At 44.8% G+C, this 17,018-nt stretch overlaps 1 protein-coding gene across 1 annotated transcript in view; it reads left to right on the forward strand.

Annotated features, from left to right (window-relative positions):
* LOC139582667 (MAM domain-containing glycosylphosphatidylinositol anchor protein 2-like) overlaps nucleotides 1-17,018 on the forward strand; it is a 407,757-nt gene that overhangs the window by 259,444 nt on the left and 131,295 nt on the right. Inside the window, exon 10 of the mRNA XM_071412871.1 lies at nucleotides 8,790-9,059. Within this exon, the coding sequence (XP_071268972.1) occupies nucleotides 8,790-9,059 (270 nt within the window). The remainder of the gene's footprint in view (nucleotides 1-8,789; nucleotides 9,060-17,018) is intronic.

A 17,018-nucleotide genomic window follows, 5' to 3' on the forward strand; every position in this document is an offset into this window, starting at 1 on the left:
ATGCAGCAAGAAACATGTGACAGGTTCTGTTTGGTACGGTATGGAACTGTATGGAACGGTACGGCTCGTTGGCTTGGAACTGTGAGGAATAGACATTATAAATCTGTGTTGTACCAGGGTGGTTGTGGTGGGGTGAAAACAAAGAGAGAAGGACAGAGTGAGAGCGAGAGAGAGGGGGGAGAGCAGACAGGGAGATGGAGAGGCAGAGAAAGGAGAGGAAGGGAAGGAGAAAGAGCAAGATGGAGTGAGAGAGAGACAAGAATAGGCTGTTGCCTGTGCCACATGGGAAGAACTGGTGAACCTTGAACCCTACCACACAGAGGGAATGGAGTCTGCCTAACACCATACCACATGGATAAGCACACACACACACACACACACACACACACACACACACACACACACACACACACACACACACACACACACACACACACACACACACACACACACACACACACACACACACACACACACACACAAACACCAAAGTGGTCTCCAGCAGTGTGTTTGCGTCTACTTTATTTATGCGGCTCCCTGATGGATGTATCAGAAGTCTGAGTCGAGGGAAATGACATCTGAATGCCAAGCTTTTCCCTGAACCTGTGACATTCAGTGTCCCTGACAACATGGATACACACACACACACACACACACACACACACACACACACACACACACACACACACACACACACACACACACACACACACACACACACACACACACACACAACAAACAAACACACACAACAAACAAACAAACAAACAAACAAACAAACAAACAAACACACACACATGCACACATAACAAACACACACTCTCTCCACCAAACCTGCGACATTACAGCAAACCAGCGCCCTCACGACCCCACCCCCTGCCCTTACTGCTACATACAGCACACAACAAACTGAAGCAGCAGCGGCAGCAGTAGTAGTAGTAGCATGCTCCCACTCAGGGGATAACAGAGATCCTCTATACCGCTTCAACCTCGTCACGCAGCTGTTCCACTGAAGAACTACTGTAGGGATGAGGGCGTAGAGCCCATGTTTAAAAGATGTTCCCTTACGTATGGAGAAACGTTTACTGTTTTCATTCTATTTGCCATGGCTTCCTGTTCATTTGTCTTCCTGAGCAAAATAGAACAGCACTTAGCGCAATTTGCTGTAGTGCTACTCAGGAAGCTGTGGAGCATAGGACCTGATTTGCAGCAATTGTACACAAGACTACAATTTGAATGTAATAAGTGGAGATCCGGTTCAGACCCCATCCTTTAAGACTGTGTTAGTTGTTCCGTGTTTTGTAAAAGCACAGGCCTGCTTCGTTTGAGGGAGGAGCGGTTTGCTGTTTTCATTTGAGCTGAGATTATTAGCTGTCTGTCGGAGAGAACACATATCATACACACACACACACACACACACACACACACACACACACACACACACACACACACACACACACACACACACACACACACACACACACACACACACACACACACACACACACACACACACACACACACACACACACACACACAAACACCAAAGTGGTCTCCAGCAGTGTGTTTGCGTCTACTTTATTTATGCGGCTGAGTCGAGGGAAATGACATCTGAATGCCAAGCTTTTCCCTGAACCTGTGACATTCAGTGTCCCTGACAACATGGATACACACACACACACACACACACACACACACACACACACACACACACACACACACACACACACACACACACACACACACACACACACACACACACACACACACACAACAAACAAACACACACAACAAACAAACAAACAAACAAACAAACAAACAAACACACACACATGCACACATAACAAACACACACTCTCTCCACCAAACCTGCGACATTACAGCAAACCAGCGCCCTCACGACCCCACCCCCTGCCCTTACTGCTACATACAGCACACAACAAACTGAAGCAGCAGCGGCAGCAGTAGTAGTAGTAGCATGCTCCCACTCAGGGGATAACAGAGATCCTCTATACCGCTTCAACCTCGTCACGCAGCTGTTCCACTGAAGAACTACTGTAGGGATGAGGGCGTAGAGCCCATGTTTAAAAGATGTTCCCTTACGTATGGAGAAACGTTTACTGTTTTCATTCTATTTGCCATGGCTTCCTGTTCATTTGTCTTCCTGAGCAAAATAGAACAGCACTTAGCGCAATTTGCTGTAGTGCTACTCAGGAAGCTGTGGAGCATAGGACCTGATTTGCAGCAATTGTACACAAGACTACAATTTGAATGTAATAAGTGGAGATCCGGTTCAGACCCCATCCTTTAAGACTGTGTTAGTTGTTCCGTGTTTTGTAAAAGCACAGGCCTGCTTCGTTTGAGGGAGGAGCGGTTTGCTGTTTTCATTTGAGCTGAGATTATTAGCTGTCTGTCGGAGAGAACACATATCATACACACACACACACACACACACACACACACACACACACACACACACACACACACACACACACACACACACACACACACACACACACACACACACACACACACACACACACACACGTGTAACACCAGACTACAGATTCTGCTCAACTCTTTTACATTACAAAACCATATTAAAATATTCTCTGATGTTTTCCACTCAAACATGATTTTTTATTTATTTTTCATTCATACTTAGCAGGCAGCGAGTCTAACTCATCCTGATGATTTGTTTAATTTCTCATATACAGTAAGTTATTCATTAAAACCCTGGTGATGAGAGGCTGAGGACAGGGCCCAGATTCATAAAACCTTCTTAAGAAGAAATGTCTTCTTAACTGCTATTTTTCCCTTAACTATAGACTTCAAATCAAATTGCATTAGTCACATGTGCCTAATACAACAGGTGTAGACCTTAGTCAAATACTTACTTACGAGCCCCTAACCAACAATGCAGTTAAAAAAAATATGGATAAGAATAAGAACAAAAAGTAACAAGCAATTAAAGAGCAGCAGTAGAATAACCATAGCGGGACTATATACAGGGGGGTGCCGGTACAGATTCACTGTGCGGAGGCACTGGTTAGTTGAGATAATATGCCCATGACAGTAGAGTTATTAAAGTGACTATGCATAGATGATAACAGAGAGGAGCAGCGGCGTAAAAGAGGGGGGGCAATGCAAATGGTCTGGGTAGCCATTTGATTAGATGTTCAGGAGTCTTATGGCTTGGGGGTAGAAGCTGTTTAGAAGCCTCTTGGACCTAGACTTGGCGCTCTGGTACTGCTTGCCGTGTGGTAGCAGAGAGAACAGTCTATGACTAGGGTGGCTGGAGTCTTTGACAACTTTTAGAGCCTTCCTCTGACACCACCTGGTATAGAGGTCCTGGATGGCAGGGAGCTCTGCCCCAGTGATGTACAGGGCCGTATGCACTACCCTCTGTAGTGCTTTGTGGTCGGAGGCCGAGCAGTTGCCATACCAGGCAGTGATGCAACCCGTCAGGATGCTCTCAATGGTGCAGCTGTAGAACCTTTTAAGGATCTGAGGACCCATGCCAAATCTTTTCAGTCTCCTGAGGGGGAATAGGTTTTGTCGTGCCCTCTTCACGACTGTCTTGGTGTGCTTGGACCATGTTAGTTTGTTGGTGACCTGGACACCAAGGAACTTGAAGCTCTCAACCTTCTCCACTACAGCCCCGTCGATGAGAATAGGGGTGTGCTCGGTCCTCTTTTTCCTGTATTCCACAATCATCTCCTATGTCTTGATCACATTGTGGTAGAGGTTGTTGTCCTGGCACCACATGGTCAGGTCTCTGACCTCCTCCCTTTAGTCTGTCTTGTTGTTGTCGGTGATCAGGCCTACCACTGTTGTGTCATCGGCAAACTTAATGATGGTGATGGAGTCGTGCCTAGCCATACAGTCATGAGTGAACAGGGAGTACAGGAGGGGACTGAGCACACACCACTGAGTGGTGTTGAGGATCAGTGTGGCGGATGTGTTGTTACCTACCCTTATCACCTGGGGGGTGGCCCATCAGGAAGTCCAAGATCCAGTTACAGAGGGAGGTGTTTAGTCCCAGGGTCCTTAGCTTATTGATGAGTTTTGAGGGCGCTATGGTGTTGAACGCTGGGCTGTAGTCAATGAATAGCATTCTCACATAGGTGTTATTTTTGTCCAGGTGGGAAAGGGCAGTTTGGAGTGCATTAGAGATTGCATCATCTGTGGATCTGTTGGAGCGGTATGCACATTGGAATAGGTCTAGGGTTTCTGGAATAATGGTGTTGTCAGCCTTTCAAAGCATTTCATGGCTACAGACGTGAGTGCTATGGGTCGGTAGTCATTTAGGCAGGTTACCTTAGTGTTCTTGGGCACAGGCACTATGTTGGTCTGCTTAAAACATGTTGGTTTTACAGACTCGGACAGGGAGAGGTTGAAAATGTCAGTGAAGACACTTGCCAGTTAGTCAGTGCATGCTCGCAGTACACGTTCCTGGTAATCCCTCTGGCCCTGTGGCCTTGTGAATGTTGATCTGTTTAAAACCTCTTGAAGCTAGGGGCAGAATTTTTTTCTTTGGAAAAATAACGTTCCCAATGTAAGATGCCTATTTCTCAGGTCCAGATGCTAGAATATGCATATAATTGACAGAGTAGGATAGAAAACACTCTAAAGTTTCCAAAACTGTCAAAATATTGTCTGTCTGCAGGCGAAAACCTGAGGAAATCCAACCCGGCAGTGCCTCTTATTTTGAAAAATCACTATTCCATTGCCTGCCTTTTGTCCATTTAAAGGGATATCAACCAAATTCCTTTTCCTATGGCTTCCTCGGGGTGTGAACAGTCTTTAGACATAGTTTCAATCTTTTATTCTGAAAAATGAGCGAGATTTATCAAATCGCTGAATAGCTTAATGTCCTTCCATTAGTTCAAGCGAGCGAAAGTTGTAGCTCGACATTTTCTTTATCTCTGTTATTGAATAGTTTACCGTCCGGTTGAAATATTATCGATTATTTATGTTAAAAACAACCTGAGGATTGATTATTAAATACGTTTGACATGTTTCTACGAACTTTACGGATACTATTTGGAATTTTCCTCAACCCTTGATGACCTGCCTAAAGCTGTGGAATACTGAACATAACGCGCCAGACAAATTGAGTTTTTTTTATATAAAAATAATCTTTATCGAACAAAAGGAACATTTATTGTGTAACTGGGAGTCTCGTGAGTGCAAACATCCAAAGATCATCAAAGGTAAGTGATTAATTGTATTGCTTTTCTGACTTTCTTGACCAATCTACATTGCTGCCATGTGTTTGTAATGTTTTGTCTAGTGATCGATAAACTCACACAAACGCTTGCATTGCTTCGCTGTAAAGCATATTTTCAAAATCTGACACGACAGGTGGATTAACAACAAGTTAAGCTGTGTTTTGCTATATTGCACTTGTGATTTTATGAATATAATTTTTTTTAGCAATCTTTTTTTTATTTGGCGCTCTGCAATTCAGCGGTTGTTGATGAAAATGATCCCGCTAAAGGGATCCGTGCGTCAAGAAGTTAAAGGTCTTACTCACATCGGCTGCGGAGAGAGTGATCACACAGTCTTCCAGAACAACTGATGCGATCATGCATATTTCAGTGTTATTTGACTCGAAGCGATCATAGAAGTAGTTTAACTCATCTGGTAGCGCATGTCACTGGGCAGCTCTCGGCTGTTCTTCCCTTTGTAGTCTGTAATGGTTTGCAAGCCCTGCCACGTCTGTCCAGCGTCAGAGTCGGTGTAGTACGATTCGACGTTAGTCCTGTATTGACGCTTTGCCTGTTTGATGGTTTGTTGGAGGGCATAGCAGGATTTCTTATAAGCTTCCAGGTAATAGTCCTGCTCCTTGATAGCAGCAGATCTAGCCTTTAGCTCAGTGCGGCTGTTGCCTGTAATCCATGGCTTCTGGTTGGGGTATGTACGTACGGTCACTATGGGGACGACGTCATCGGAGGAATCCCGGAACATATTCCAGTCTGTGCTAGCAAAACAGTCCTGTAGCTTAGCATCTGCTTTTCTGACCACTTTTTTATTGATCTAGTCACTGGTGCTTCCTGCTTTAATTTTTTATTGTAAGCAGGAATCTGGAGGATAAAATTATGGTCAGATTTGCCAAATGGAGGGCGAGGGAGAGCTTTGTATGCATCTCTGTGTGTGGAGTAAAGGTGTTCCAGAGTTTTTTCGCTCTGGTTGCACATTTAACATGCTGATAGAAATTTGGTACAATGAATTTAAGTTTCCGTGCATTAAAGTCCCCGGCTACTTGGTGCGCCGCCTGTGGGTAAGCGTTTTTTTGTTTGCTTATGGCAGAATACAGCTCATTCAATGCTGTCATAGTTCCAGCCTCGGTCTGTGGTGGTATGTAGACAGCTACGAACAATACAGATGAAAACTCTCTAGGTAGATAGTGTGGTCTACAGCTTATCATGAGAGACTCTACCTCAGGCGAGCAATAACTCGAGACTTCCTTAGATATCGTGCACTAGATTTTATTTACAAAAATACAAAGTCCGCTGCCCCTTGTCTCACCAGATGCAGCTGTTCTATCCTGCCGGTACAGCGTATAACCAGCCAGCTGTATGTTGATAGTGTCGTCGTTCAGCCACGACTCCGTAAAGCATAAGATATTACAGTTTTGAATGTCTCGTTTGTAGTTTAATCTTCCCGCTAGGTCATCGATTTTATTCTCCAAAGACTGAATGGAAGGAAGGGTGGGTTTATTTGATCGCCTACGAATTCTGAGAAGGCAGCCTGCCCTCTGGCCCCTTTTTCTCCGCCTCCTCTTCACGCAAATCATGGGGATCTGGGCCTGTTCTCGAGAAGCAGTATATCAGTCGCGTCGGGCTCGTCAGACTCGTTAAAGGAAAAGAAGGATTCTGCCAGTCCATGTTGAGTAACTGCAGTCCTGATGTCCAGAAGTTATTTTTGGTCATAAGAGACGGTGGCGGCAACATTATGTACAAAATCATTTTTTAAATAAGTTACAAACAATGCAAATAAACTAACAAAAAAACACATTCGGTTGGGGACACGTAAACGTCAGCCTTCTTCTCCGGCGCCATTATTACGACTTAAGAAGACAGTTAAGCAAAGATCATTAAATCTTAAGATATTTTTAAGGAATTGCACTTATGAACTATCTTATGAACTTCTTATTTTTTTTCTCAAGAAGCTTAAGTTTTTGCGTAAGAAGTGAATCTGGGCCCAGGACTTAGGGGCACGCAAATAAAATGGCCTTTTGGATTAGCATCTTCATTGGTCGTGTTGCTGTTTCAGCTCTCCCTTCCTATTAACTCTGATCCAGTGCACATGCTACACACACACACTGAGGCATATGCTAATTCTGGCCTATTAAGCCTCTTGTATGTAATTATCTTTTTCTCTCCTCTCTCTCTCTCTCTCTCTCTCTCTCTCTCTCTCTCTCTGTGTTGGTGTTGTTTTAAACCCCCACTGTGACTCCTGTCAAACATCTGTATAGAGATTGTGAAGATTGTCAAGTGAGAGCATCCTTAGGAGAGATAGTTAGTCATAACCTCACTCATGATTGCTAACAACACCTCCCACACAAATGAATATATTTACATGCACAAACACACTCTCTCTCTCTCACACACACATATACATACATACATACATACATACATACATACATACATACATACATACATACATACATACATACATACATACATACATACATACATACATACATACATACATACATACATACATACATACATACATACATACACACACCCTCCCTCCCACACACACCTTTCCTGATGATTATACCTACAGGGCCATATGGGCTGAGTCAGGCCCTGACCTTGCATGGACGTGTCTGGGTGAATTATTCCCATGAAGAGGTCTGGTCTGGTCAAAGGGACGCAGCTTGTCCCATTCAGAAAAAGCTTATTAATGATTTTATATTAATTTCTCAATTTTGGAGATTATTCAGATGCAGTTTGTCATCCTGGATCTCCGTCATCAGATTCAGATCACGCATGACTGATTTTGTTTTAAACACTGGTTTATTAATTGATTCCCCACCGATGTGTATTAATTTCATCAGTCTTTTGTCATTTGTGTTGATTCTTGGTTTCTCATCCTTCAGTGATCGACTCTCCTGTATTATAATTATCGTCAGCTGGTTTACTAAGTGTTTTCTGATACCCTAATTGTGTCAACTACAAAATCTCATTAGTTGACATGAACTGTGCTTTTAACTGAAATAAAACACAGTCCACGCTTTTACCTGTTTCCTCCTCTCTCTCTCTCTCTCACTCTCTCTCTTTCTCTCACATCTCTTCCTCTATCCCTCTATCATTGGGTCTGGAAATGTGCTTTAGAGTACTAGAGTAGAGTACTCCTTTGTGAAGAAATAGCTTTCCTCTAAGCAATCTCCTTCCTATAGTCCCACAGTGAGCTGAGTAAATGACACTAGATACTTCATCCCCTCTCTATGGCTCTTCCAGTTCGCTGTTCTAACTCTAAGTTGTTTTCTCCCTGCTTCTCCAGTGTCTCCGCTTCCTATCCATCTCTCTGTGTCCCTCCCAAAGAGTCTTGAAGATAAAATGAGAGATGGTACTGCACCTTTCTGAACGGTGTTTCTCCTTAACCCGTCAAAGACCCTCCCACAGTGAAATATTTTTTTTATAAGACTACCTCACTCGTTATTTCGCTCTGTTTCGCTCCCTCTTGTTCTTTCTGTGAGACTCTGCTTCTTCCTGGGTCACCTTAACTCTATCCTAGTCTAACTGCTTCCTTCCCCCCTCCCCGCCCAGACCCTCCGTCGGTGGAGCCTGTTTCATTGGAGATGCGTCAGGGCCTGGGCCGGCCGGTGGCCATGAACTGCCGGGTCCTGCGTGCCCACCCCTCCCGGGTGCTGCGCTACGAGTGGCGGCTGGGGAACCGCCTGCTACATGCTGGACACTTCGACCAGAGCGATGAGACGGAGTACACCGTCAAAAGCCTCAACCGCGAGGGCTGGGGGGAGTACACCTGTGATATCATCAATGAGGCCGGTGCCGGGCGCTGCACCTTCTTGGTAACAGGTAAGGAACACATTATGTTTTTAAAATGCATTAAAATACATTTTAATTTGATACTTTCTGTTCCCAGTTGCTGAAATCACTCAATGTCGTTTATAGTGCTGCATTCTGGCTTTACTTGTCCAGTATAAGAATGCTAATTATACTGAACAGAATTTATATTGCCTCTTTCTCTAGGTCTCAAAGCACTTCACATTTTATGAGGTATAACTCACATCATCTTCACCCTCACAATGTGTTAATTAAACCCACCCACTTGGATTGACACGCAGCAGAGCAGCCATTTTGTGTCCCATCTGCTGTGCGTCCTCTCTGTAACAGAGTTCTGAAGCAGGATGAGATTTTCCCATCCCCATCACGGTAATTAAACTTCCCAGTGATGTATTCTTGATGGCTGAATGATGTGAATGATGTCTGCAGCAAATTGAAACTTGCCTGTCAGACGGCTAGGTAGCTACAGTACGTGTGTCATGAGGTAATTGATTGAGAAGGAGTGGGCGAGACAGGGCATAATACAAATTGCCAAATTGAATGCGAGAGATGTCTTCTGTAAGATCGATGTCAGTCATAACACCTACCCTTACACATCCCCTAGTTTGTGTCCCAATTGGCACCCTATTCCCTATAAAGTGCACTTCTTCTATGGGTCCTGGTAAAAAATGGTGCACTAAATAGGGGACAGGGAGCAATTTGGGACGTAGGCCTCTAGATTACTAATGACAGCTCGAACTATACGGGAAGGACCCGATCCTTCAGACAGGACACAGATCTGTTGGGTAATGCATGGTTATTCCCCTCTGGCTATTTATTGTCAGATTGCCATGCTGCAGTGTTCGTTGTGGAGCACCTGAAAATAGCAGGAGGAGCAGTCAGTGGCCGTGTCATCACTCACACAGAGCGCTTGTGTTTAATGACAGGGACAGATTAGTTTGGAGTGGCAGAAAGTGAGAGAAAGAGAGAGAGAAAGAGTGCGATGGAGAGAGAGGGAGGGAGAGAGAAAGAAAGAGAGATAGCAAGAGAGAAAGACAGATTGAGAAAAGGAGAGAGAGTGAAATAGACAGTGCCAGGGGACAGTGGCTTAAGTGGCTGAGGATCAAAGTGACAAATACTCTTCAGTCCCGAACCTCTCCATTCCTAATGGGAGGTCTGGGAGATGGAAACCTTCGCCTGGGTCCTGCGTCTTTCTCTCTCTCTCTCTCTCTCTGCCTCCCTCTGTTTGGTAGTGTCAGTGGTCTTTGTGTCATATATCAGTCCAGCCCCTGAAGACCAGGTAGAGTGAAGGAGGAGAGGAGATAATCACCTCCGGACGTTTGCTTTTCTCAGCGGGGCTCGCGTGCTATCACTCACCTCCTTCCTTCCTTCCATTGTTCTCTACTTCCATCCCTCCCTCCCTCTATCATCTCTACAGCCTTCTCTCCATCCCAGTTCTCACAGATTCCTACCATCCATCACCCATCCTTTTCTCTAGCCCTCTATTCATCCATCCCTCCCTTCATCCCTCCCTCCCTTGATCCATCTATCCATCCCCAGGTCGCTCCCTCTATCTCTCCCTCCTCACTCTATCCATCCTTCCAACCCTCCCTCTCTCTCCCTCCCTCCATCCCTCTCTCCCTTCATTCTTCCATCCCTCCCTCTATCCCAGTGCTCCAGATTCCTACCATCTGGACGTGGCTGCTGCCAAAGCTAAGGCAGCTCCATTAGTTAGTTATTTTTTATTTAACCTTTATTTAACTAGGCAAGTCAGTTAAGAACAAATTATTATTTACAATGACGGCCTACCAAAAGGCCTCCTGCGGGGACAGGGGCTGGGATTAAAAATATAAGTAAATGAAATACAAATATAGGACAAAACACACATCACAACAAGAGAGACAACACTACATAAAGAGAGACCTAAGACAACACCATAGCAAGGCAGCAACACATGGCAACCGAGCATGGTAGCAACACAACATGACAACATGGTGGCAACACAACATAACAACAACATGGTAGCAACACAACATAACAACAGCATGGTAGCAACACAACATAACAACAACATGGTAGCAACACAAAACATGGTACAAACATTATTGGGCACAGACAACAGCACAAAGGGCAAGAAGGTAGAGACAACAATACATCACACAAAGCAGCCACAACTGTCAGTAAGAGTGTCCATGATTGAGTCTTTTAATGAAGAGATTGAGATAAAACTGTCCAGTTTGAGTGTTTGTTGCAGCTCGTTCCAGTCGCTAGCAGCAGCGAACTGAAAAGAGGAGCGACCCAGGGATGTGTGTGCTTTAATAGAATGTGACTGGCAGAGCGGGTGTTGTATGTGGAGGATGAGGGCTGCAGTAGGTATCTCCGATAGGGGGGAGTGAGGCCTAAGAGGGTTTTATAAATGAGAATCAACCAGTGGGTCTTGCGACGGGTATACAGAGATGACTAGTTTACAGAGGAGTATAGAGTGCAGTGATGTGTCCTATAAGGAGCATTGGTGGCAAATCTGATGGCCGAATGGTAAAGAAATGTACCCTGTGCTACCCCCTCCTCCTCCTCCCATCCTAAAACATGAGCTCTTCCAATGTATCCTGCCTTACCTAATCCCCACCACCATCTGGGGCTAGTCCGATCCCTGTCCCTGTCTGCAGCTGTGGCCAGACATAATGTCATAATGTCCTGATTAATAGCATGTTGCTCAGACTCCCCACCGGCTGGGGTTTACTGTTAGACAGTGTGTTAAGTAGCTGACCTGTTTAAGACAAGTCATACATAACAGTCTGAATGCCAAGTCTCTGGATCAGTGTATTAGATCTCAAGTAGACCAGTAGAGGAGAAAGGAATCACATGGGAAGATAATCCAAAGATTTACCAATTTGCTCTCAAACTAAGTTTGTTTTGGTTCTGTGTTGTTTGTTGCCCTAAGATCAGCCTTAATTCCCTGGCATAGACTCACTCTTCAAGGACCAGTCCACTCATGTGGATCCTTACATTTTGGCATCTAGGCCCGTATAACAATATGTATGATGGCTGAGGAAAGGGGTGGGATACGTTTGTGTAGCAGTTTGTGGAGAAAATGAGAATAGGTATAGTATGCTGTGAACAACAAAGCTTCAATGGATGTTAAACACTCAATGTGGAGGTATTTCTGCAGTGTTACGTTTAAGCTCTGTCTGATATGGTAGACTCTGAGGCAATGCTATGCCTGCCAAACTACAGCAACAAACTGCAGAGAGAGGGGGGGGGGCTGTGATAGAGGAGAGAATGAGGGAGGGCTATAGATATATATAGAGAGAGAGAGAGATGGGGCTGTGATAGAGGAGGGAGGGAGGGAGGGAGGGAGGGAGGGAGGGAGGGAGGGAGGGAGATACGATCAGGTCTGTGTTCAGTAAAAATATATCAGTCAAAGCCATTGGCTGAAAGCCAGGGTGGGTCGATTAAACCCAGGGTCTCAGCCATCATGCCAGGGGGCACACACTCCAAAGCCGGACAGCAGGCCATGCTCAGGGGCAAACACACACACACTTTATCACACTGCTGGTCAGGAGCCAGGCCATGCCAGGGGGGCATTTGTGTGTGTGTGTGTGTGTGTGTGTGTGTGTGTGTGTGTGTGTGTGTGTGTGTGTGTGTGTGTGTGTGTGTGTGTGTGTGTGTGTGTGTGTGTGTGTGTGTGTGTGTGTGTGTGTGTGTGTGTGTGTGTGTGTGTGTGAGTGTGTGAGTGTGTGTGTGTGTGCCAGGCTGCAGGGGACATCTGTGGTAGCAGTGGCTTTAGTGAGATGAGATGGCCCTTCAATGCTGCCAGAGCAGAGTGGGAGGCAGTGTCTTCAGAGGGTTTAATCTGCACCACTGAGCTCTGGCAGGAACCTGGCACCACAGGGCAGGATGATCCCTGCAGCCCCTTCATCTCAGTGTGGCATACATTACTCATGCAACAATTTCTAAGATTTTACTGAGTTACAGTTCATACAAGTTACAGTTACAGTTCATATCAGTCAATTTAAATGTATACATTAGGCCCTAATCTATGGATTTCACATGACTGGGAAAGAGCACAGTCACGGGTGGGCCTGGGAGGGCATAGGCCCACCCGTTTGGGAGCCAGGCCCACCCACTGGGGGGTCAGGCCCAGAGTTTTTCCCCACAAAAGGGATTTATTACAGACAGAAAGTCTCCTCAACATCAAAGGGTTTAATCTACACCACAGCCTTATTAGCAGGATAGGATAGTGTTCTTCAATCCTGGTCCTGGGGTCCTTCGGTCCTGGAAAGAGTGTGAAGCATCTGATTCTGTTAATTAAAGGTTTAATGATCAGTTGAATCAGGCTTGTTAGTATTGGGTGGAAACAAATGCCTGCACTCCCTGTGCGTATCATAAAGAATTCTTTCTTAAATCAATATAGAGTAAAACAGTTCTGTAGGATTAGCGCTCAGAGCATATTGTAAATATTTACGAGAGAAGAGAATACCTGCACTCACTGTTCAGATGCCCCCCAGAGATTTCCACCACCGCAGTCAAATTGTTTCTCCATTAAAATTCTGGAAGCATCTGAACAGCGTGTGGGTATTCTTCTTTTTAATCACATCATATATCATATACTCTAGTAGTCTGCACCTGTACACTGTGTACCTGGAAATGCAGAGCATATTCCCCCTGCTCAGACTAGCAGTGTGACAGTGATGGATGACTGACATGATGTGCTTTAGAAGCCAACAGGGAGCTTAAGAATAGTGTCATCTATCTGTTATAGAGGAGTCTGTCAGCCCTGAAGGACAGGAGCATAATGTACAGGTTATATATAGTCACGTGACGTGTAATCCTTTTTGATAAAAAGCCTGATAAGTATCTGTATACGCAGCATAGTCTCATTATCATATGTAAGAAATTGTGACATTTACAGGGGCAATCTGCAGTTGTTACATACATTTTTGGACTTTGAAATTAATGATATGAACCCAATGATTCTTGAGCAATATACTGTAACTTAAAAATGTCGAACCCCATCAGAATCCAAAATAGAAGCTTTTTTTGTCAAACTGTGCTTGTAAACAAAGTAAATGTAAACAAACACTATATAGCCTCAAATCATGGTTACGACAATATTTTTGATATCACGGATGGTCAGTCCTTGAATACATACGTCTATGAATTTGAGAATAGGTACATTTCTTCAGCCCCGTCCCTCAAGGTCTTACCGTAACAGGGGGGAGACGCTTTTTTCTTATTCCAACTGCTGATTGCCGCTTTAATTTAAATATGTCTTTAATCCAAACCCAGCCAACTGTTATTACAACAATAGTAAAAGTGTAACCGTAGCTCAGTTAATATGAATAATACATCCCTCCTCTATAGAACACATTTCCCTTGGCATTCAGAATCCAGACTGGAACATTGTCATGTTCTATGTCTAGACACATTTGTTGGACAAAGGCACTGTGATGTTTGGGAAGCAGAGTTTGATCCTCATGAAGGGAAACAGATTTGTATGCGTTTCTTTGAACACCTGTGTTCTTTGAACCACTCTCCAAACTGAGTCTAGGGTACAGTTAAGACACTGGAAAACAAATCTGTCATTGTGTATTTGTTGCCACCATTTCAAACACTTGGATATTTCACTCCGAAGCGCTTTTGTTTTTTGATTCATTGCTGGAGTTTGGTTTACACATCATTTAGTTTTGTTTTGGTTTCAATGTATATGAACATATTTTAATGCCAGTTTGTTTTACTCATAAATACAAATTATTATTCATTTAGCATGGTCAGTAGCATACGTCTAGCTGCTATACAACTTGTGACTGGAGCAGCGTTGTGTTCATAAGGATCCACATCCTACATCGATGTTAATGGAAGGAAGGTAAAGACAGACTAGCATATCACTACTGGACAGCATGGCGCCGACAGAGATGGTCGCCTCGCTTCGGGTTCTTAGGAAACTATGCAGTATTTAGTTTTTTTATGTATTATTTCTTACATTGTTACCCCAGGAAATCTTAAGTGTTATTACATACAGCCGGGAGGAACTATTGGATATAAGAGCGACGTCAACTTACCAACATTACGACCAGGAATACGACTTTCCCGAAGCGGATCCTCTGTTCGGACCACCACCCAGGACAATGGATTGGATCCCAGAAGGCCATCCAAAACAACAACGCCGCAGAAGGGGCAGACGAAGAGGCGACCTGGCCAGGCTCCATAGATGTGCACATCGCACACCGGTCCCGAGTATACTACTAGACAATGTCCAGTCTCTTAACAACATGGTAGATGAAATTCGAGCATGGGTTGCCTTCCAGAGAGACATCAGAGATTGGAACATTCTCTGTTTCATGGAGACATGGCTCTCTCGGGATATGTTGTCGGAATCGGTTCGGCCACCGTGCTTCTCCATGCATCGCGCCGATAGAGATAAACACCTCTCTGGGAAAAGAAAGGGCGGGGTGTATGCTTTATGATTAACGACTCATGGTGTAATCATAACAACATACAGGAACTCAAGTCCTTCTGCTCACCCGATCTAGAATTCCTTACAATCAAATGCTGGCCATTTTACCTACCAAGAGAATTCTCGTCAGTTATAGTCACAGCTGTGTACATTCCCCCTCAAGCAGACACCAAGATGGCCATCAAGAAACTTCACTGGACTATTGCAAACTGGAAACCATACATGCTGAGTCTGCATTTATTGTAGCTGGGGATTTTAACAAAGCAAATTTGAGAACAGGTCTACCTAAATTCTAACACCATATTGATTGCGCTATGCGCATGCGCAATACCCTCGACCACTGCTACTCTAACTTCCGCGACACATACAAAGCCCTCCCCCGCCCTCCCTTCATTAAATCCGACTACGACGCCATCTTGCTCCTTCCATCTTATAGGCAAAAACTCAAACAGGATGTACCAGTGATGAGAACCATTCAATGCTGGTCCGACCAATCAGAAGCCACAAGATTGTTTTGATCGCGCGAACTGGAATATGTTCCGGTCAGCCTCAGAGAACGACATTGATCTATACGCTGACTCGGTGAGTGTGTTTATAAAGAAGTGCATTGGAGATGTTGTACTCAATGTGACTATTAAAACCTCCCCTAACCAGAACCGTGGATGGATGGCGGCATTCGCGCAAATCTGATCCACCGCATTTAACCACGGAAAGAGGTCTGGAAATATGTCCGAATATAAACAGTGTAGCTATTCCCTCCGTAAGGCAATCAAACAAGCGAAATGTGGTAGGGTCTACAGGAAATCACAGACTACAAAAAGAAATCCAGCCACGTCGCGGACACAGACGTCACGCTTCCAGACAAACTAAACACCTTATTTGCCCGCTTTAAGAATAATAAAGTGTCACCGTTGTTGCCCGCTAACAAGGACTGCTCCCCACCCCTCTCTCCTTCTCCGTGGCTGAGGTGAGTAAAACATTTAAAAGTGTTAACCCTTGCAAGGCTGCTGGCCCAGACGGCATCCCTAGCCGCGTCCTCAAAGCATGTGCAGACCAGCTGGCTGGGGATTTACGGACATATTCAATCGCTCCCTATCCCAGTCTGTTGTCCCCACATGCCTCAAGATGGCTACCATTGTTCCTGTACCCAAGAAGGCAAAGATAACTGAACTAAATGACTACCACACCGTAGCACTCACTTATGTAATCATGAAGTGCTTTGAGAGACTAGTCAAGGATCATATCACCTCCACCTTACCAGTCACCCTAGACCCACTTCAGTTTGCATACCGCGGCAATCGCCATCAGACTGCAAACTGCCCTATCCCATCTGGACAAAAGGAATACCTATGTAAGAATGCTGTTCATTGACTACAGCTCAGCATTCAACACCATAGTACCCTCCAAGCTCATCATCAAGCTGGAGGCCCTGGGTCTCAACCCTGCCCTGTGCAATTGGGTCCTGGACTTTCTGACGGGCCGCCCCCAGGTGGTGAAGGTAGGAAACATGTACACTTTGCTGACCCTCAACAATG

This window comes from Salvelinus alpinus, chromosome 8, assembly GCF_045679555.1.
Source record: "Salvelinus alpinus chromosome 8, SLU_Salpinus.1, whole genome shotgun sequence".
NCBI lineage: Eukaryota > Metazoa > Chordata > Actinopteri > Salmoniformes > Salmonidae > Salvelinus > Salvelinus alpinus.